The sequence below is a fragment of the Erinaceus europaeus genome, chromosome 14 (assembly GCF_950295315.1).
Source record: "Erinaceus europaeus chromosome 14, mEriEur2.1, whole genome shotgun sequence".
Lineage (NCBI taxonomy): Eukaryota > Metazoa > Chordata > Mammalia > Eulipotyphla > Erinaceidae > Erinaceus > Erinaceus europaeus.
The window spans coordinates 100,717,994-100,740,639 of record NC_080175.1 but is presented as its reverse complement, the minus strand read 5'-3'; the positions used below and the strand labels follow the sequence as shown (position 1 = coordinate 100,740,639).

Genomic DNA, 22,646 nt, shown 5'->3' with positions numbered 1-22,646 from the left:
TGGTTATGTAAATAGAATGCAGTGTTAAGCGGGGGATTAAACCAAATGAAACAGAAGGGATTTTTAGAAGCATACCAACACAAGATGAACCGGCAAATAGTCTGCAGCTCAGGCTCCGCTCTTGGCCGCTTGTGTCCAGTATTAACTGAAGCTGTAGTGGGTCTATTTGTGCCCACGTCAGAGTGTGTAGCTATGCAGGCTTATTTCCTTTAGCTCCAACCAAGTTCACTTTCTTGAGTCAGAGGGAAAAGGCATTTGGGTGTTTCTTGATGTGTTGTAAAATTGTTTTCTGGCGGGGCTCTGTCATTGTGCTCAGCAGACTGTGGGGACTTTGCTTTGCAGATGGCCCTGTGGCCAGAGGACCAATTTCTCAACCACATGCTTTGTCTTTTACAGAACGGAAAGTCCTATATTTTCCATTATTGTTAAAATACCCAAACAGCTGGGGGGGGGCCTGCATGGTGGGCACAGGAGCAGACCTCAAAGCAGGAGGTTCAGAGTTCAGACTCTGGCGTTGCAGGTGTCAGTAATAAATAAGATATTAAAAACCTAAAATGTCCCCCTGGATTAGAAATTTATAATCCGTCGTTTCCAATACAGTATTCTGTAAAAAAAACATTTTAAGAGTTCATTTATTATTTTAACAAAGGACACCATGGCTTATGGTGGTGCCAGAGGTCGAACCTGTGAACCTGGGAAGTCCGTCACACTGCTGTGTGCTATCTCTCGGCCCTGCATCAACTTGTAGGAGCGTGGCAGTGGTGCACATCCAGTTGAACACAGTTGCTACCGTGTTCATAGATCGGGCTCAGTTCTCTGGTCCCAGCTTCAGGAAGAAGGAAGCTTCTTGAGTGGTGAAGCAGGGCTGCAGAAGGAGTCTTGCTTTCTCTTTCTCTCCACCTCCCTTCTCAGTTTTTTTTTTTTTTTTTGCCTCCTGGAGGTCATTTTTCCTGTTTGTTGCCCTTGTTTTATCTTGTGGTTATTTTTATTTTTTTTTTTTAATTTTTTTTTTTTTTAAATATTTATTTTATTTATTTATTCCCTTTTGTTGCCCTTGTTGTTTTTTTTTATTGTTGTAGTTGTTATTGTTGTTGTCATTGTTGGATAGGACAGAGAGAAATGGAGAGAGAAGGGGAAGACAGAGAGGAGGAGAGAAAGATAGACACCTGCAGACCTGCTTCACCGCCTGTGAAGCGACTCCCCTGCAGGTGGGGAGCCGGGGGCTCAAACCGGGATCCTTATGCCGGTCCTTGTGCTTTGCGCCACCTGCGCTTAACCCGCTGTGCTACAGCCCGACTCCCATCTTGTGGTTATTTTTATTGTTGTTATTATTGATGTCGTTGTTGGATAGGACAGAGAGAGACAGAGAGGGGAAGACAGGGGAAGAGACAGATAGACACCTACAGACCTGCTTCACTGCTTGTGAAGCGACTACCCTGCAGGTGGGGAGCAGGGCTCGAACTGGCATCCTTGAGCAGGTCCTGTGCTTGTGCCACCTGCACTTAACCCACTGTGCTACCATCTGACCCCACTTCTCAATTTCTGTATGTCGTTATTAACAAACAAACAAAACAAAACAAAGCAAAGTGGCTGCCCAGAACAGTGGATTTTTGTGTGGGCATCAAAGCTCAGCGGTATTCCTGTGGCAAAGGCAGAGAGAAAAGTGAAACACGTCCAGCTGTCTAGAGTGTGGCCTTTCATTCCCTTGACCTTTTCTCAGTCTACTCACAGATACTTTGTTGAACCATGTAAGGAAATGACCAATACCAATACTTGGATTTCTGTAAAAAAAAATCATTTATGGGGCCAGGTGGAGAGCACCTGGTTTGAGCGCACATGTTACAATGTGCACGGACTCAGGTTGGAGCCCCCAGTCCCCACCTGCAGGGGGAAAGCTTCAGAAGTGGTGAAGCAGGGCTGCAGGTCTCTCTGTCTCTCACCCTCTCTGCCCCAACCAGCAGGGTGGTGAACAGGGGCTAGGAACCTAAAAGACCTGGAATGACAGGGACACGAGACACGAAAGAACGACAGCAAGACAAGTTTCTGATCAAGCTGCAAAATTTTATTGTGTTCACCGGCATTATAAGGCTTTGGGGAAGGAGAGGGAATGCTGGAGGAGGGGGGAGGAGGAGCAAACTTCAAAGCGGAATGTTCCTTGCAACAAATGGCCGAAACCATGCTTGTTACCACAAGTGTGTGTTGACTCACTTGATTACTGATAAATGGTTTACCTGAGGGGAAATGGCCTGCCCAGGGGGGAATTAACACTTGTCTTGAGGGATTCCATTGTTTCAAAGCTTATCATCTATCAAACAGAGAAATGGCTCCTGGCATATCCTCCCTTTGTTATAATTTAAATTGAGGCAGGCAATTGGGGGTGAGGAGCGGAGACCCTAACAACAGGTTTGGTGGGCGTAACCAGAGGGAAGAAGTATTGACCTGATTCCTCCCGCGGGGTGAGTGCAAAACCAACCTTCCCGCATCTTATAAGGCTCTCGGTGTCTTTTTGGGGAGGGGAGGCAGAGCCACAGTTTCTAGGGAAACAATTTTTTGTTGCTGACACCAACCTCCATGCAAATCAGGTTTGCTTCACGGGGGACTCAGAGGCGGACGATAGGGTCCTCCCCCTGCAGTGCTTTGCCTTGCACTTCTTACTGGTGTCCTTGCCCTACCAAGGTTGGATGTCTCGATGCATAATTCTGAGTTTTATGCCATCCGAAAAGGGGGTCTGTCATCCTCAGGTTCAGCCAGGCCTCTGTCAGCCAAATCAAGTCTGTGATAATGTATTTGCAAAGGTTTTGATGCCAAGGAGTCAATCTGCCGTTTTATAAAATCAGTAATCTTATTAAAAATAAAGGGTCCTAAGGTAATCATTAACAAAAGACTAATAAGGGTCCCATAAGGGGCTCTGTAGTGACTCAAGACTATTTGTGGTGGAGTCTATAACCTGTTGTAATTTGTCAGAAAATTCATGGGAGGAATATATAGAGTGTCCTAGCGTGCCACCAGCAAGTCTAAGGGAAGCAGTCAGTGGATATGATGTCCAGGGGAAGAAACACAGCACGTCTGGTCTGGTCAGCGCCAACTGATGAAATTTTTCTTCTTCATACGGTCAGCTGTGGAACAAGCAAAACTAGGAGGCAAGGACCAGGTAGAGAAGAATTGACATGAAAGTATAGGATGGTGTTTACCAAAACACAGAGGAGGTGCATACACATTAGAAGTCAAGGTGAGGTTCCTTGAACATCGAGGAATATTTTGAGAAAAGTGAGCAGTCAATAAACATGCAAAGATGAAGTCAGCAGTGGTAGGTCAGCAGAAAGAGAAGACTTGGATAGGCTGGTGAGGTTAGCTGGAGTGTATACTGCCATGGCGTCCTTTGTGGTAAGGACTTGCCAACAGGAACTGTGGATTTTGCAAGATCAATAATGTCATCCACCATAATAAAAGGAAAACAAACATGGACATCCAGTGTTGAAAAAGAGAAAAAGGAAATATGTCTCTAACTGGAAAAGTGGGTGGCTTTGTCAATGAGATATAATAAATGGACAATTCAAATTTTTGTAAATATTAAAAAGGTTTAGTATGTTACTTCATTGACACTTTAGCCAACTGAATACTGGGGGGGTGCATTCCCCTTCTTTTTTTATTAAGCTTAAGGGTTTTAGTTTTTCTTGTTTGAGCTGTAGCCCACATAAATTTAGAAAAAATACCAACTGAGAAAGAAAAAATGTTTTTGTTTACTAAACATGGGCAGGTGAATTACATCAATCTGTCAGAGAGCATTGGCTTTTATCAATGGAGATTAATCTTAAAAGTCTGAATAGCAAGATCTTAATTAAACAATGCAGGAGCCAGTAAAGTGCTCTCACTATGGCAGGTCAAGCGTTACAATTTTAAGAGGCTTGTAAAAAAATGAGAAAAATTTTAGGATATGAGTGACTTTAGGAGTCATCACACACCCATAAATAAAAAATGAAAAATGTTTAGTTTTAAATCTTACCATATGAGCAGTCAGTTCTTCATGTGCAGATGTACCTATAATTATTTACTTAGGGAGAGAACTTGTACCAACTTAATTGATGATCTAATGGTTAGAATTGGCTTGAGTTCTTTCATATGATTTTAGAAGGCTCTTTACTAGAATATACCAATATGTTATAGAAAGTCAATACCTAATGTGTTGACATGATAAAATGTTTACCATTTTTGGCATTATTTTAAACTGATTAGACAGTTTAAGCACAATACTATTATATCTTTAGTTTACTAAGATCTTTACTCATCACAAGGCTATCATGAGTAAGCATAGGTATAAAACTCTTAATAGATTTTGTTCCTTAGAACTCTAATATGGCAACTTAAAAAAGGCTAAAATAAAACCTCATAGCTTAAATGTTCAAAATAATAATTTTGTTAAATCAGGATTTGCCAAAACAAATCTATCAGACCAAAAGCACAATGTATTACCTTAATTTATCAAGAATAAACCTCTGGCAGTGTCTTAAAACAAACCAGATAATTTTTAAAAGCAGAAAGATATAAAGAGGAAAACTAGAGCAAAAGCCTCTGGCACGTAAATAATTAACATAACTATTGTGTTATCTTTTACTAACTCAAGCCAGTCCTAAACAATTTTAAGTAAAATGTTAAACTTTGTTTGCTAGGATCTTTGTTTATCACAAAGCTATCACACCCTTGGGGCAGCTATGAACAAGGGTGGGTACACAACTTAATTGATCTTTCACTTTGATTTGGATAGGTAACTTAAAAAGCTAACATAAACCTTATATCTGAAATGTTAAAATAAATTTTTACTGTTAACATTTTTTTTAGATGACCATTTTACACTAAATAATTTTGTTGAATCACATCTGTTGAATAAAATTTTTTTATCAGGCCAGGAATATGTTTAACCCTTTTTTTCCTGGCAAGGCCACTGCTCTACACTGACTGGGTTATTAGAAAGCCAGTTCAAGGATGGAATTAACAAATTAACAAACAGTGGCAGTTGGTATTGGGGTGCTGGTAATATTCACAATTCTCACAAGAGTGAGAGAGACTATAGAGGCATGCCTAGATATCTCAGAAAATCTTTTAACTAATGAATTGATGCTGATATTAGCTATCAGAAGGACGAAACTGTCTTATATTTTACTCTGGTAAAGGTGTGCCAACTCTGAGTCGGGTTCTTTAAAACCACATTTAGCTTAACTAAATCATATTTAAAACTTAAAACAAACTTTAGTTACTTAGGGCTTAACACACATTAATGAAAACAAGGTTAGCACAGACTTAAAACATACATTCTTGGTGAAAAGAAAAATTTCCCTTTGAAAAACCGCTTTGGTTTTTTGATTCCTAACTCACAGACTATCTACCCCCCACCCAGGAGGGGCGTTAGTGGCTAGGGAATGATTGACTGGAGTCTTTGCCAATCTGTGGAGCAGTAGCTCTGTGCCGCGATTGGCTGTGCAGGTGGAACAGGCGGGCTTAGTTTACTGCCGCGCAGAGAAAAATCTTTGAAATTTTTTTTCTAGGCTAAGGTACATTTTACAGTTTTAAAGAAACAAATCATTAAATTTCTATCAAAAGTGTGTACTGGTTCTCTGATTAATAGCTTTTAAGTTAAAGAGAACGTCTTGTTTGATTGATTTCATGAGGGAGATTAAAGGGAGGAGGACACCAATTGGGATTGTAGTATTTGGCAGCCTCTTTTTCTAGCAAAGCCTCATCCTCCGCGGGAAGTACTTCAGGAGAGGGAGGGTTTTGTAAAACTGGATAGAGGCGGGGGAAAGAATGCTGGGTTTCATTCTCCTGTGAATTAGCAATAGGAGGGTCAATAAAGGGAACTTTAGTAAGTGCGGTGGGACCTGTAGGGAGGGGAACAGGGCTTTTACTTTCATCGGTTGCTGGGAGGCTTTTATTTTGACTGGGTACTGGGGGATCAAGATCAATAATCACAGAAGGGCATGGGGATGGGGTCTTTGTCCTGGACGGTGGACTAGAAAGTTGCCGGAGGACCTTTTCACCCTCTGTAATAAGGTTTTTAATATCAGGGTGGTTATTATAAATGTTTAAGATATCATTAATTAAATTCCAGTAGCAAAAGGCAGAAACAGGTACACGTTCAGGACCAAAAGACTGATAGTGATCATTAAGACAGTAACCAATTCTCCTCCAACGCTTCTCATCTATAGTGCCTTCCTGGGGGAACCAGGGGCAAATATTTCCAATATAATCTAAAAACTTCTTTAATTCTTTCTTTTTAACCCTAGTTCCTCGTGTCTTGAGTGACTCCTTGAGTCCTTTAATGAATAAATCTTGTTTACTGAATTCATGTCCCATGGTTTTGCTTACCTCAGCCGCTGTGACACTCTCCTCCAGATGCGACTCACGGTCGGGTATTTCCGTGGCGATCTCTGCGAGTCTTTGCGTTACCCCCTCGGCCGCGGTAAACCAGTGAATTTGGGTAGGCCTACCCCCTCGATCAGCGGAGTTCCTAGGTCCAGAAGGCTTCTTCGCCCCACGCTCGGGCGCCAGAATGCCCTGACCAGCAGGGCGGTGAACAGGGGCTAGGAACCTAAAAGATCTGGAATGACAGGGACAAGAGACACGAAAGAGCGACAGCAAGACAAGTTTCTGATCAAGCTGCAAAATTTTATTGTGTTCACAGGCATTATAAGGCTTTGGGGAAGGAGAGTGAATGCTGGAGGTGGGGGGAGGGGGAGCAAACTTCAAAGCGGAATGTTCCTTGCAACAAATGGCCGAAACCATGTTTGTTACCACAAGTGTGTGTTGACTCACTTGATTACTGATAAATGGTTTACCTGAGGGGAAATGGCCTGCCCAGGGGGGAATTAACACTTGTCTCGAGGGATTCCATTGTTTCAAAGCTTCTATCAAGCAGAGAAATGGCTCCTGGCACCTCTCTATCTCTCCCTTCCCTCTCGATTTCTGGCTGTCTCAAATAAATAAAGATAATAAAAGAATTTTTAAATATATATTTATTTATTTATTTACTAATGAAGAAAGAAAGAAAGAACCAGCCATCACTCTAGTACTTGTGCTGCCAGGGATTGAACTCGGGACCTCATGCTTGCTGACTAGTCCAATACTTTACCCACTGCACCCCCTCCTGGACCTGCTTTACTGCTGCATTTGGTTTCCACGCCATTCAGCCAGTGTGGAAGTACCTCAGCATGTTTCAGGAATCCCCCGCGAGGGCCAGGGAGCTAGACTGTCCTGCTGGAGCGCCCCACCAGCTCATGCCTGAAGCCCCAGAGGCAACGGCAGCACCCCCCTTGTGGGAATATCTGCTGAGACTCAGGAATGCTGCATTTGTGTCTCAACTCTGTCCCTGTGCTCTTCCAGGTGCGAGCGAAAGCGTGGGGAAGCACATGCTGGAGGCCTGCAGCAACAACCTGGAGATGGCCGTCACCATGTTCCTGGACGGCGGGGGCATCGCAGAGGAGCCAAGTACCAGCTCAGCGAGTGTCTCCGCCGGCAGGCCGCACACAGAGTACGAATGAGCCTTTCCTGTTGGGCGCTGCTGCGGGGCTGCTCCTGGCCTGACACAGACAATTAGGCAAATTCTGATTCTGGGAAAACAGACAAACTAGAAGTTGAAAGCACTCAGGATTGCTAGGGGAGAATTTTGTGTTTACATCCTTGAAAGCTCCAGAGCACCGTCCTTTCTGTCTATCTCACAGGGACCTGCCGAGAAAGGCGGGGCAGTACCGTTTGCCTGAGCAGCACCGCCTGCACATCGCAGACACGTGGGGCTGTTGGAAACGTCATGACAGGTTTTGCGGAGAGACCCAGACAAATCTGCTCTGATGTTTCCGGCAGCCACATGGCAGCCACATAGGAGCTCGGTGTGGCCCAGGCTTCTGCCCCAGGGACAGTTTCTGAGTCGTTAAGAAAGTCTGGTTTCATATCCGCACATGCTGTAGATAAGTCGCCTCACCTCCATCCGAGTCCCGTGCCCCCCGCCACCCTTCTTACAGCACCCAGGAAGCAGTCTGTGTCATTTCGTTTCTTACATTTTCTTGTAAAGCTAGGCTTCTCTTTAGAGATGAGATTTGAGTGGAACAGGTCTTTTGGTGGTGGGCACGTTATAGTGATAATATGAGGAGGTCTGAAAGTATAGCCCTAAAACGTAGTCTTGAGGGACACATACAGTATAACGCTCAAGGACCTGGGTTTAAACACCCGGTCTCTACCTGCAGGGGGAAAACTTTGTGAGTGGGGAAGCAGGGCTGCAGGTGTCTGTCTTTCTCTCCCCCTCTCTTTTCCCCTTCTCTCTCCATTTCTCTCTGTCCTATCCAACAACAATGACATCAGTAACAGCAACAATAATAACTACAACAATAAAACAACAAGGGCAACAAAAGGGATAAATAAATTTAAAAAATCATAAAGATAAGAAAGAAAGGAAATGTGAACAGTCACCGAAAGCCTCATGTAGCCTAAATAGTGGCGTGTAGTTGATATCAGAAGCACCAGAGAAAGGGCTGTAATACAGAGTGGACAGTCAGTGGTAGACAGGTCTGTGGTCAGCGGTGCTTTGCTGTGTGTAGGATCCAGGTTTGGGTCTGGCCCTCTCCATGGGAGAACACTTCCATGCTATACAGTCCCTTTCACTTACTGTCTTTGACTCTTATCTAAAGAAATCTTTAAAAAGTGGGGGGGGGGGGGGCAGGTGATGGTGGACTACCTGGTTGAGCGAACACATTGCATATGCTTGTTTATTAATGATTATTTTACTGTATATTATAAAGGTAAAGTTCCATCTCTTGGATATAAAGAACAGGAATCTAAACTCAGTTACTATTAGAAACACTTGAATGGAAAACATTCTGAATAGGAAGATAATTCAAGACTTCTTCTTTTCTTGCTATGAACATTAATCAGAGTGTAGTATTTGAGTTAAAACGAAACCAGGGCTGGGGAGATAGCATTAAAGATTCTGCAGAGACATGCTCCCAGAGGGATAGAGAATGGGAAAGCTACTGGGGAGGGGGTGGGATATGGAGATTGGGCGGTGGGAATTGTGTGGAGTTGTACCCCTCCTACCCTATGGTTTTGTTAATTAATCCTTTCTTAAATAAAAAAAATAAATAAAAAAAAGATTCTGCAGAGATTCTCATGCCTGAGGCACCAAAGTCCCAATATCAATCCCCTGCACCGCCATAAGCCAGAGATGAGCAGTGCTCTGGTAAACACAAACAAGAAAACTAAAGTAAATTAATATTCAGGGGGCCGGGTTAAGCGCACGTGGGGCAAAGCGCATGGACCAGCCTAAAGATCCCAGTTCGAGCCCCCGACTCCCCACCTGCAGGGGAGTCGCTTCAGAGGTGGTGAAGCAGGTCTCCAGGTGTCTGTCTTTCTCTCTCTTTGTCTTCCCCTCCTCTCTCCATTTCTCTCTGTCCTATCCAACAACAAAGGACATCAACAACAATAATAACTACAACAACAATAAAAACAAGGGCAACAATAAGGAAATAAATATTAAGAAAAAATAGAGCAAAGAGGGCTGGGGACCTAGTGCTAAACTTAGACTTGCAAGACCCCGAGTTTCACCCCTGCTATCGTATGTGCCGGAGGGAGGGGTGCTGTGCCTGGCTCTCTCCTCATCCATCCATCGGTCAATACATACATACGTGCGCGTGCGCGCGCACACACACACACACACACACACACACACACATATACAATTTGCCTCCAGGGTTATTGCCGGGGCTCAGTCCCTGCACTATGAATCCACTGCTCCTGGAGGCCATTTATCCCATTTTGTTGCCCTTGTTGCTCTTACTGTTATTGTTGCCATTGCTGCTGTTGTTGGATAGGACAGAGAGAAATGGAGAGAGGAGGGGAAGACAGAGGGGGAGAGAAAGACACCTGTAGACCTGCTTCACCGCCTGGGAAGTGACTCCCCTGCAGGTGAGGAGCCAGGGCTCAAACCGGGATCCTTAGGGTCCTTGCACTTTGCGCCACGTGTGCTTACCCCGCTGCTCCACCGCCCGACCCCATAAATCTTTTTTAAAAGAAAGTAAATGAGTCATTTTCTTCTGTCCTTACCCCTTAGGGTCTATTTAATACAAAGCCCCAGGGGCTGGGGATGTAGCGCAGTCTGTCACAGCTGAGGCATTGGATGCCTCCATCTCCAGCACCGTCAGAAAGCGTACGTGGCGCAAAGACCGGTGGTTCCAGCCCCCGGCTCCCCACCTACAGGGGGGTCGCTTCACAGGCGGTGAAGCAGGTCTGCAGGTGTCTGTTTTTCTCTCCCCCTCTAGTCTTTCCCTCCTCTCTCCATTTCTCTCTGTCCTATCCAACAATATCAACACCAATAACAATAATTACTATAATAAAACAACAAGGGCAACAAAAGGGAAAATAAATATTTTAAAAAAACACACTTGATCAGTGCTCTGGGACAGATAAATACATTTTTTGGTACTTCTTTTTTAGTTTTTATTATCTTTATTTATTTGTTGGATAGAGACAGTCAGAATTTGAGAAGAAAGGAGGGGATAGGGAAAGACACAGACACACCTGCAGTCCTGTACCACCACTTGTGAAGCTTTCTCCCTGCAGGTGGGGACTGAGGGCTTTTGTAAATATGTGAGTCACCTGTGTATTGTAAGCTTAGCTCCATTTGACTTCTGTGGAAATGGCTCAGCATTGGTTTATTGTGATTAATGTGATTCTGAGTTCAATATTCATTTCCGTATTAATCTGACACATTCATGGTAGTTATAGACAGATCACCTTGCAAAAAGTCTCCTACTGATGTTCTCCTTTTTTTCTGTAATAGAGAAGAAGTCCGTGCCCCGATTCCTCAAAAGCAAGAAATACTAGTGGAACCAGAACCTTTGTTTGGTGGTAAGTTCACCGTTTTCTATAGATTGATTTGATAATAAGATTTTGTGTTTCGATTTTCATTTGGGGAATGTTGCTTTGTAGGATAGTTGTCACCTCAAGAGTGTCTTTACATGAGGACTGGAGAAATAGCTCGCTTGGTCAGTGGCTGCTTTGCCCTGTGTGATCCAGGTTCCAGGCTGGCTAGCGCTAAAGGGAGCTTTGGTGCTGCCGTCCCTTCGCTCTTCTGCCGGTTTTTCTCTCTCTCTCTAGATAAGCAGTTTCTACCCATGAGAGAGGAACAGAGATTCCTTCACCGGAGACAGGAGCCCACCTGGAGCCTCATCTGGCACATGTGGGCCCAGGGGTTGAGGCAGAAACCTTAGAGGGAAGTCTGGTGCCCACCACTTGAGCTCGTAACTCAAGCACTGTCTTTGGAATTGTGAGGAAGAGCTGGGAAGGCAGCATAGTGGCTATGCAAAAAGCCTTTTACACCTAAGCTGCAACCCAAGTGCAGTCCCCAGCAGTGCTGTGGTGAAGAGAGATGAAGAAAGAATCTGTCACAGACATAAGACTGTGCCGAGATTGTCACCTGTGTCTGGGGATGGCGCAGTGGAGACGTGCAGATGACACTGGGCTCTCAGACAGGGACCATCACTTAGACTGTGCCGAGATTGTCACCTGTGTCTGGGGGATGGCGCAGTGGAGACGTGGAGATGACACTGGGCTCTCAGACAGGGACCATCACTTAGACTGTGCCGAGATTGTCACCTGTGTCTGGGGGATGGCGCAGTGGAGACGTGGACATGGCACTGGGCTCTCAGACAGTGATCATCACTTAGACTGTGATGAGATTGTCACCTGTGTCTGGGGGATGGTGCAGTGGAGACGTGGACATGGCACTGGGCTCTCAGACAGGGATCATCACTTAGACTGTGCCGAGATTGTCACCTGTGTCTGGGGGATGGCGCAGTGGAGACGTGGACATGGCACTGGGCTCTCAGACAGGGATCATCACTTAGACTGTGCCGAGATTGTCACCTGTGTCTGGGGGATGGTGCAGTGGAGCCGTGCAGATGACACTGGGCTCTCAGACAGGGATCATCACTTAGACTGTGCCGAGATTGTCACCTGTGTCTGGGGATGGTGCAGTGGAGCCATGCAGATGGCACTGGGCTCTCAGACAGGGACCATCACTCAGACTGTGGAGCCGGCTCTTATTGCACCACTCCTTACGCCTGTAAAGCAACGCTGAGCAATTGGCTCTTTACTGCTGGTGACCTGACTAAAACATTGCTGTTTGTTTCAGAAGATCAAAGCAGCCAGAGCTGTTGCCTTTCCTCTCAGTAAGTGAATGTAGAACTCAAGTTAAAAACTCCGCTTGCTTGTTGTCCTCTGCGTACGGACACGACTGCCACATTCTCTGGCTTTCTGGTACTGGCTGGAAGAGCTGTCCCAGCTGAGAAGCGGCAGGGCGGGCCTAGCCCAGGGGTAGCAGGATGGCCATGCAGGGACGGTGGATTCAGTCAGACTTGGAGAGCGTTGATGTGCTTCTTACCTGGTTGTTGAGTGGAGCTGGGGCCCGGTGCATATGTGGTTTCCTTCGCAGAGACGGAGGCTGGGACACCAGAACTTCCTCTGTTGCCATACCGTCTCTTGACAATCAGGTATTGAGAAGAAAAAGAAAGTGTCTGTCTACAGTCAGAAGGACACTGGAGGCCTGCACCCTGAGCAGAAACTTGCTCTCTGGGCTGCTCGGCCCCCTTGCCATTGTGCAGTCACTGTTCAGGAGTAGTAGACACTGCTGGGGGAGTCAGGCGGTGGCGCAGCGGGTTAAGTGCATGTGGCGCAAATCGCCAGGAACTGCATAAGGATCCCGGTTCCAGCCCCCAGATCCCCACCTGCAGGGGGGTCGCTTCACAGGCGGTGAAGCAGGTCTGCAGGTGTCTGTCTTTCTCTCCCCCTCTCTGTCTTCCCCTCCTCTCTCCATTTCTCTGTCCTATCCAACAACGACATTAATAACCACAACAATGTTAAACAACAAGGGCAACAAAAAGGAAAAAAAAAAAAAGTAGACACTGCTGGTCCCTCCACCTTCCGCCTTAGAGCTCTGAGGAAGCTTCATCTTTCATCATTTCAAAGCCTGTGGCTGGATACTGAGTGTAGAGGAATATCGGAAATGGATTCTGTCGAGGGAAGAAAGAAGCGTTGCCATGGGAACCCCACTTCCCTCTGCTGGTGCTTTGCTGTGAGAATGACCTGGTAGCCTTCGGAGTGGGTCCTGACTGATTACTAGATCATAACTTTATGAAGAGCTGTGTCTGTTTGAAGTGTGATTTTCAGGTTTGGTTTGGGGTTGTTAAGCTCAGAACTATTACTGCGTCTGTGTGTCTGTCAGAGACCAGAACATCGCTCCTCTGTGGCACGCGGTGATTCTGGGGACTGCACCTGTGGACCCAGACATGCAGCTCCCCTCCCTTCTCTCCCCAGCACACACTTTCTCTCTCTCTCTCTCTCTTCCTTCCTTCCTTTCTTTCTTCCTTCCTTTATTCCTTTCTTGCTTTTTTTTTTTTTTTGCCTCCAGGGTTATTGCTGGGCTCGGTGCCTGCACCATGAATCCGCTGCTCCTGGAGGCCATTTTTCCCCCTTTTGTTGCCCTTGTTGTAGCCTTGTTGTGGTTATTATTGTTACTGTTGATGTCATTCGTTGTTGGATAGGACAGAGAGAAATGGAGAGAGGAGGAGAAGACAGAAACTGTGAGCTGCTGACATCTGCCTGTGTTATGTGCAAGTATAAAATGTGGAGGGATAGGGAGTCGGGCGGTAGCACAGCGGGTTAAGCGCATGTGGAGCAAAGCACAAGGACCGGCATAAGGATCCCAGTTCGAGACCCCCGGCTCCCCACCTGCAGGGGAGTCGCTTCACAGGCGGTGAAGCAGGTCTGCAGGTGTCTGTCTTTCTCTCCCCCTCTCTGTCTTCCCCTCCTCTCTCCACTTCTCTCTGTCCTATCCAACAGCAACGCCATCAACAACAACAATAATAACTACAAAAATAAAAATAAAAAAAAGCAAGGGCAACAAAAGGGAATAAATACATAAATATTTTTTTAAAAAAGAATAATGATGTTGACTTCTTGGTGTCAATTCTGTTCTCTCTTCCCCAAAGCTCCTAAGAGACGGCGGCCTGCACGGTCCATATTTGATGGCTTCCGGGACTTTCAGACTGAAACTAGTAGGTATCTGTGAGCCTGTTTATCATCTCTATGCCCTGTGTGTCTTTCCCCTTCTCCCTGGACTCCCCGACAGACTATAGCAGCCGCACCTACACAATGGGAAGCAGCTGTGCAGTTTAGAGCCTAGTTTATGCTGTACACACGTTTCCTTAAATAGAGAAACTTCCTCAGGGTTCTCTTAATTCACAAGTGAAGTGATGACTCAGTCTGATAGTTAGCAACTTCCCCTTGACTATCCCAGATTCTGACCTGCTTGGTCACCTGCTTGGGATGGCGTGATGGAGATCATGTAAGAAATGTAGTAATTGACACATTCAGTTTCTCCCCCCCCTTTAAAAATATTTTATTTATTTATTAACGAGAAAGAGAGAGACCCAGACAGCACTCTGGTACATGTGCTGCTGGGGGTTGAACTCGGGACCTCATGCTTGGAAGTCCAATGCTTTATTGACTGTGCCACTTCCTGGACCACCACAGTCAGTTTCTGGGGTTAATTATGGGGGCCTTGTGGTGGTGCACCCAGTTGAGTGCACACGTTATCATGCACAAAGCCCCCAGTCCCCACCTGCAGGGGGGTAGCTTTATGGGCAGTGAAGTAGGGCTGCAGCTTTCTCTCTGTCTCTCCCTTTCTATGTCCCATTCTCTTAATTTCTCTGTCTCTAGCAAATAAATAAAGTAATTTTAAAAAGGGGATAATTCCAGGATCAGGAGATGATGGCTCAACAGGATGGTTTAACATGCATGAGGTCCTGGGCTTGATCGCTGGCACTACACGAGAGCTCCCTGGACCAGAACCAAGGGTCTGTAGATGGTGGAGCCTGTCGCCTCCTGTCTGTCTAAAGCAAACAGAGTGGAAGCTGGATGGCAGAGACACCTTAGCAGCAGTGCACGCACGCAAGGCCCGGGCTCATTCTGATTTTTGTGGTTTTTTTTTTTTTTTTGCCTCCAGGGTTATTGCTCCTTGTTGTTCTAGCCTTGTGGTTATTATTGTTGTTGTTATTGATGTCACCATTGTTGGATAGGACAGAGAGAAATGGAGAGGGGGAGAGAAAGACAGAGGGGAAGACAGAGAGGGGGAGAGAAAGACAGACACCTGCAGACCTGCTTCACCGCCTGTGAAGTGACTCCCCTGCAGGTGGGGAGCCGGGGGCTCAAACCGGGATCCTGACGCCGGTCCTTGCTCTTTGCGCCATGTGTGCTTAACCCGCTGCACCACCGCCCAACCCTGCATCTGGATTTTAAAACTTTTTCTTTCTGGATCCAACACTCCAGAATTTTTTTTCTTTTTTTTTAATTCAGAGAGAGAGAGAGAGACCAACTGAGACCATAGCACCAGGGCTTTCACAGATGCCAGTGACACCGCCACGTGGTGTTGGGGCTTGAACCTGGATTGCATGCATGGCAAGGGATGTGTCCTACCAGCTGAACTCTCTCTGGTCTGGCTCAGGTCTTGTAACTTGAAGAGAGTTGAAGGAGCACCCACATTGACTCTGTCCCCGAGAACCCTAGGCCTGCCATGATAAGGTAACATCTGCAGTCAGGTTCTCTCATTGACGACAGCTCTGGAAAGTGGAGCTGTGACTAGAAGTTACCAGGGACACATGTTAGGACCCTTTCAACTGCTAGAGCATGGAGATGAGGCGTTCTCTGACGGCTGGGTTCTCTTGCTGGGTGATTCCAGCAGAACTCTCCTTGTATTCCCGGCTCTGCAGACGGAATGGCACCAGGTCTTAGACCGGCCTCCACACTGCTCCTTAGTTGGTTTTCTCCCCTCACAAACCAGCATCAGACTTTCACATACGCACTGGAAGCCAGGCGCTGGTTCTTGGGACTGATATCAAATCCTGACTGATTGTGACTTTCTCAACCACCTGTCTTGTAGTTCGGCAAGAGCAGGAATTAAGAAATGGAGGAGCCATAGACAAGAAGCTGACTACCCTGGCAGACCTGTTCCGACCACCCATCGACTTGATGCATAAGGGCAGCTTTGAAACAGTGAGTTGTAATCGTGAGCCTGAGCTCTGAAGTGCTTTCTATTGCCGTTTCTTCCTAAAAGCAAAGTTAAGTTTTTAGTGTGTAGGAAATTGAAATCTCGGAGCTGAGGGGCTGGGTGGTGGTGCACCTGGTTGAGCGCACATGTTACAATGCACAGAGACCCGGGTTTGAGCTTCCACTCCCCACCTGCAAGGGGAAGGCTTCACAAGTGGTGAAACAGGGCTGCAGGTGTCTCTGTCTCTCTCCCTCTGTCTCCCCTTCCCTCTCTATAACTGTCATATCAAATCAAAAATAAATAAAATTGGCATCCTAATGTTTATATGAGCTTGATTTATGTACATACGTGGATTTATCCTTTATGTGTTACCGTTGTTGAGTCTTTTCCCATTTTAATAGTTTTCTTAAGTTTTTACGTCTTTTCTTAGTTTGTAAGTCTCTGACTGCTAAGAAAAGCAGCATGCTCTGTTGGCCCTTTACAAGTTGTGTGCTGGTAATTTGCTAAAACTTATATGGGGATTCTGTTGTGTTGAAATTTTCCCCCCCAAATTATCTTATTTATTTATTAGATAGAGACATCCAGAAATAGAGATAGAGAAGGCTAGAGACAGACACCTACAACACTGCTTCACCACTCGCAAAGCTTTCCCTCTGCAGGTGGGGACCAGGGGCTTGAACCTGGGTCCTTGCGCACCGTAATGTGCACTCAGCCAGGTGTGCCACCACCACCACCATCCCATCCCATTTAAAATTTTTTGGCTCTAAAAAACTCAAGGGGGGTTTGTGGAGGGTAAATAGCATAATGGTAATGCAGACTGTCACGCCTGAGGTTCCAAAGTCTCAGGTTCAACTCCCCCCTCCCCCCCCCCACACACACACACCACACCACCACAAGCCAGAGCTGGACACCGCTCTGGTAAAAAGCTAAAATGGTGAGGGTTGTGGGGATATTAAACTGGCACAGTAGCTCACCTGGGTAGTGCACCTGCTTTCTCACACACATGGCTTCACTGGAGGTGCTGTAGTCCTCTCCCTCTATCTGTATCTGAGAAGCTCAGCTTAGAACAGTGAAGCCCCAGGCATGAGAGTCTGTTTGCAGAACCATTATGCTATCTACCCCCCCTTTCTTTTTTTTTTTTTTTTAGTATTTATTTCCTTTTTGTTGCCCTTGTTTTTATTGTTGTTGTAGTTATTGTTGTTGATGTCACTGTTGTTGTATAGAACAGAGAGAAATGGAGAGAGGAGAGGAAGACGGGGAGAGAAAGATACCTGCAGACCTGCTTCACCGCCTGTGAGGTGACTCCCCTGCAGGTGGGGAGCTGAAGGCTCGAATCCTGATCCGAAGGCCGGTCCTTGCGCTTTGTGCCACGTGCGCTTAACCTGCTGCGCAACCCCCCCGCATTTTAAAAAATTTGTTTAATAATGGTTGACAAGATTGTAGGATAAGAGGGACACCATTCCCACCCCCAGAGCTCCCTGTCCCCTCCCCTCCACTGGAAGCTCCCCTCTTCTTTATCCCTCTGGGAGCAGGGACCCAAATTCTCTATGGGGAGCAGAAGTTGGGAGTTCTGCTTCTGTCATTGCTTCTCCACTGGACATGGGTGTTGGCAGGTGGATCCGCACCCCCAGCCTGTGTCTGTCTGTCCCTAGTGGGGCAGGGCTCTGGGGAGGGGAGGCTCCAGGACACATGGTGAGGGCGTCTGTCCAGGGAGGGCAGGGTGGTGTCATGGCAGCATCTGCACCTTGGTGGCTGAGAAGCAGTAAGATATTGTTGTGAATGGCGTCCAATTAAAATTACTTGTCAAGGCAAAAAATAAGGAGTTGAAGCAAGACATTTATTCTTTTGCTAAAGGGTGCGCCACCAACAGTGGCCGTCAGGCAGCAGTCCCCTCACCCGTCTCCCGGCTGTTATACCTGTCACAGAACTGTCCCCTCCACCCCTGGGCTGGGCTGCAGAGCTCACAGTCTCCCTGCTGCCTAAACAAGGAGAGGAGGGAGAGAGTCTTCGGGTCTCTGCTGGGGGACCAGCCAGCACTGCAGGGAGCTGACCTAGAGAACACAAAACTCCTGGCCACAGATGGGCACAGAAAACACTTTATAAAGAGAATTTTTGTAGTAGGTGAGGAGAGCATCTAGGTCTAGGTAGAAACTATTTGGTTAAGTGCTATGTGGTCTTTTTAAGATCTTTCTTGCTGCACTTACTAAGTCACTGCAAACTACTGTGTACTTTTACCTAATTACTCATTTTTTTACCAGTTTGTTGATACTACGTGCTTGCTCTTTCCTAGAAACAAGAAGTTGTCATATGTGTGTGTGTATGTGTGCTTTTAAAAAATTATCTTTACTTATTACATAGAGGCAGCCAGAAATTGAGAGGGAAGGGGGAGACAGAGACATCTGCAGCCCTGCTTCACCACTCCTGGCGCTTCCCTGCAGGTGGGGACTAGGGACTCAAGTCAACCCTTGGTCCTTGAGCATTTGAACGTCTATGCTTAACCAGGTGTGCCACCACCCAGCCCTTTTCCTTATATTTTATACTTTAAACAATTAAGTATACTTTTCTGGCTCAGTACAAAAATTTTCTGTTTAAAACCTGGATTAATAAAATTCATTAGAGGATATTAAAATATGATTTTTTTTTTGCTATCTCCCACCCCAGAAATAACTTCAAGAAATAAGAAAAGCATACTTATGTAGAAGTAATGTAATTTAGTTCAGTAATAATAATAAAAAAAAAACACCTAATAAAGAAATTCTTATGATGACCTTTATTTCCCCCATCCACTTAAGAACTTAACTCTTTTGAGGTTGGTTGAAAAGAAACTATCGGGAGTCGGGCGGTAGCGCAGCGGGTTAAGCGCAGGTGGCGCAAAGCACAAGGACCGGCATAAGGATCCGGGTTCGAACCCCGGCTCCCCTCCTGCAGGGGAGTCGCTTCACAGGCGGTGAAGCAGGTCTGCAGGTGTCTGTCTTTCTCTCCTCCTCTCTGTCTTCCTCTCCCTCTCTCCATTTCTCTCTGTCCTATCCAACAACAACAACAACAATAATAACTACAACAATAAAAAAAACAAGGGCGACAAAAGGGAATAAATAAGTAAAACAAATATTTAAAAAGAAAAAAGAAACTATCCTTTGAATTGAACTAAATACATTTTTAAAATATTTATTCCCTTTTGTTGCCCTTGTTATTTTCTTTTTTTTTTTAATAATTTATTTCTTTATTGGGGAATTAATGCTTTACATTCAACAGTAAGTACAATAGTTTGTACATGCATAACATTCCCCAGATTCCCATTTAACAATACAAACCCCACTATGTCATTTATCATCCTTCATGGATCTGTATTCTCCCCACCCACCCACCCCAGAGTCTTTTACTTTTACAGGTTCTACTTGTGTTTTCTCTTCTGATCTTGTGTTTTTCAGCTTCTGCCTGAGAGTGAGATCATCCCATATTCATCCTTCTGTTTCTGACTTATTTCACTCAACATGATTTTTTCAGGGTCCATCCAAGATCGGCTGAAAACGGTGAAGTCACCATTTTTTACAGCTGAGTAGTATTCCATTGTGTATATAGACCACAACTTGCTCAGCCACTCATCTGTTGTTGGACACCTGGGTTGCTTCCAGGTTTTGGCTATTACAAATTGTGCTGCCAAGAACATATGTGTACACAGATCTTTTTGGATGGGTGTGTTGGGTTCCTTAGGATCTATCCCCAGGAGAGGAATTGCAGGGTCATAGGGTAGGTCCATTTCTAGCCTTCTGAGAGTTCTCCAGACTGTTCTCCACAGAGGTTGGACCCATTGACATTCCCACCAGCAGTGCAGGAGGGTTCCTAAAATATGATTTTTATCAAGGGAATTAATATTAAAGTGATGACTTTTCTTAGAGGAGTCTGAGTTAACCTCAAGGTTTTACTTTGTTTGATAATTACAATAAAGATTATATTATGGGGGTTGGACAGTAGCGCAGCCGCTTAAGCGCAGGTGGCACAAAACACAAGGACCAGCTAAGGATCCTGGTTCAAGCCCCCGGCTCCCCATCTGCAGGGGCGTCGCTTCACAGACGGTGAAGCAGGTCTGCAGGTGTCTGTCTTTCTCTCCCCCTCTTTGTCTTCCCCTCCTCTCTCTGTCCTATCCAGCAACAACAACAACATCAGTGTCATCAACAACATGGAAAACAAATGGCCTCCAGGAGCAGTGGATTCGTAGTGCAGGCACCAAGTCCCAGAAATAACCCTGGAGGCAAAAGAAAAAAATTATTAAAAAAAAATTATCTTAAAGACAAAAAAAAATCTACAACTTTTCCGTCATCCCTACACCAAGGTTTTCAGTAGCATGTGCTCATCTTTGCTCCACTGTCCTTGTTCTTTTTTTTCTTTTTTTTTTTCTTTCCTCCAGGGTTATCGCTGGGGCTCAGTGCCTGCATTATGAATCCACTACTGCTGTGGCCATTTTTTCCATTTTATTAGCTAGCACAGAAAGAAATTGAGTGAGGAGGGGGGGACAGAGGGAGAGAGAAAGACACCTGCAGCCCTCTTCACCGCCTGTGAGGCAACCTCTCTGCAGTTGGGGAGCCGGGGGCTTGAACCAGGATCCTTAGCCCCCCTCCTTGTCCTTTCTTTTTCTTTTTTTTTTCTTTTAAATATTGATTTAATCCCTTTTGTTGCCCTTGTTGTTTTATTGTTGTAGTTATTGTTGTTATTGATGCCATCGTTGTTGGATAGGACAGAGAGAAATGGAGAGAGGAGGGGAAGACAGAGAGGAGGAGAGAAAGACAGACACCTGCAGACCTGCTTCACCACCTCTGAAGCGACTCCCCTGCAGGTGGGGAGCCAGGGGTTCGAACCGGGATCCTTGCCCGGTCCTTGCGCTTTGTGCCACATGCACTTAACTCTCTGCGCTACCGCCTGACTCCCCCATGTCCTTTCTTTAGTGATGTGTATTACATCTTTGTGATGAGGAGAAATTGTGAAGCAAAACGCCATGCCCACGACTGAAACTTTGCATTGGCGAATTTCGTTGACATCATTCTGATCCATGCTGACGCCCACAGCATATCTATAAGTAACTAACAATCAAAAAGTCCGTTTCAATCAAAAAGGATTTGGTAGGGTATCAGGACGTGTGCACAGAGCAAGCAGCTGTGATTGACCACTGCTTGGAGCCCTCAGGCTACTCCGAGGACAGCTCTTGACTTCTGAGTCTGCCCGTTAGCAGGCGGACAGCGTTCCTATTGAGTGCTCTGTGCTCTGTGCTCTTTGCAGGCCAAGGAGTGTGGTCAGATGCAGAACAAGTGGCTGATGATAAACATCCAGAACGTGCAGGACTTCGCGTGCCAGTGCCTCAACCGCGACGTGTGGAGCAACGATGCCGTGAAGAACATCATCCGGGAGCACTTCATCTTCTGGCAGGTGAGCCCCAGCGTCTGCGGCAGGGCAGGGCAACAGAGAGCCCGGCCAGAAGAGTTCAGACATCGTAGCGGAGGAGACGCAGCTGTAGGGGCACCGTGTTCACAGCTGTGCTGCTTCTCCAGCCTCTGGTACTGAGGCAGCTCTGCTGCCAGAGCGTCTTCCCCCGTCTGCCTGCTTCCTAGAAAACCCTAATCCAGTGGCAACAACAAAGGGACACTGAGCCCCGGTGAGCCTTATCAGAGGCCCGGAGACAGGGTGAGAGAGCTGATTGACGTGTCTGATGTGGCTGAGCTGTCGATGGCAGCTCAGTGTTTGTGTATGAGATCTTTGAGTCTGGTGTTTAGCTCAGGCTAAACCTTAGCTCAGGCTACCCATGTTTCAGTGCTGACTCGAGTGAAGACGGCGAGTGTAGAGAAGACGTGGGAGGAATGGGGAACGCTGACCTCAGACTTGGCTGTTGGCTTGAGTTTGCCAGTCCTTAACTCTTAAGTGTATGTCCTCAGACTGGCTTGTGTCTGTTTACACGTCTGTCTGCTGTCGTGGCTACTGGTGGTGCCAGAAGTTGAGCCTGGGATGGCACACAAGTCCTTGTGGTGCTGCTACACAGTTCCTCCCCCACCCCCAATCCCCAGCACTGCTCGGCTCTGGCTTATGGCGGTGCAGGGGGACTGAACCTGGGACTTTGGAGCCTTAGGCACGAGTCTGTTTGCAGAACCATTATGCCATCTCCCCAGCCTACCTTGTAGTTTCTTTTTAAATGGCCAAGCTATAGTTAGAAGACCTTGTTCTAATTTCTAACATGATTGATGTTAACAGGTTTATCACGACAGTGAAGAGGGTCAAAGATACATACAGTTTTATAAGCTTGCGGATTTTCCCTATGTTTCTATCTTGGACCCACGGACAGGTAAGATTCGTGTTCTCTTATGGCCTTAAGCTGTGATCTTTCAGTTACCTGTATAGTTCTTTAATTCTTTGGATCCAGCTGTAGAACTATGTGTGATAGTTGAGGAGAGTTTTTGTAAATGTCCTTTAGAACTGTATTATTTATTATTAATTTTTATTATCTTTTATTTATTTATTGGATAGAGACAGTCAGAAATTGAGAGGGAAGGGGGAGATGGAAATGGAGAGAGACAGAAAG

At 46.0% G+C, this 22,646-nt stretch overlaps 1 protein-coding gene across 1 annotated transcript in view; it reads left to right on the top strand.

Moving 5' to 3' along the window:
• Positions 1-22,646, top strand: part of UBXN7 (UBX domain protein 7) — a 50,128-nt gene that overhangs the window by 17,839 nt on the left and 9,643 nt on the right. Inside the window, exons 2-7 of the mRNA XM_007537834.3 lie at positions 7,375-7,522; positions 10,820-10,887; positions 14,028-14,093; positions 15,977-16,089; positions 21,356-21,502; positions 22,319-22,409. Of these exons, the coding sequence (XP_007537896.2) occupies positions 7,375-7,522; positions 10,820-10,887; positions 14,028-14,093; positions 15,977-16,089; positions 21,356-21,502; positions 22,319-22,409 (633 nt within the window). The remainder of the gene's footprint in view (positions 1-7,374; positions 7,523-10,819; positions 10,888-14,027; positions 14,094-15,976; positions 16,090-21,355; positions 21,503-22,318; positions 22,410-22,646) is intronic.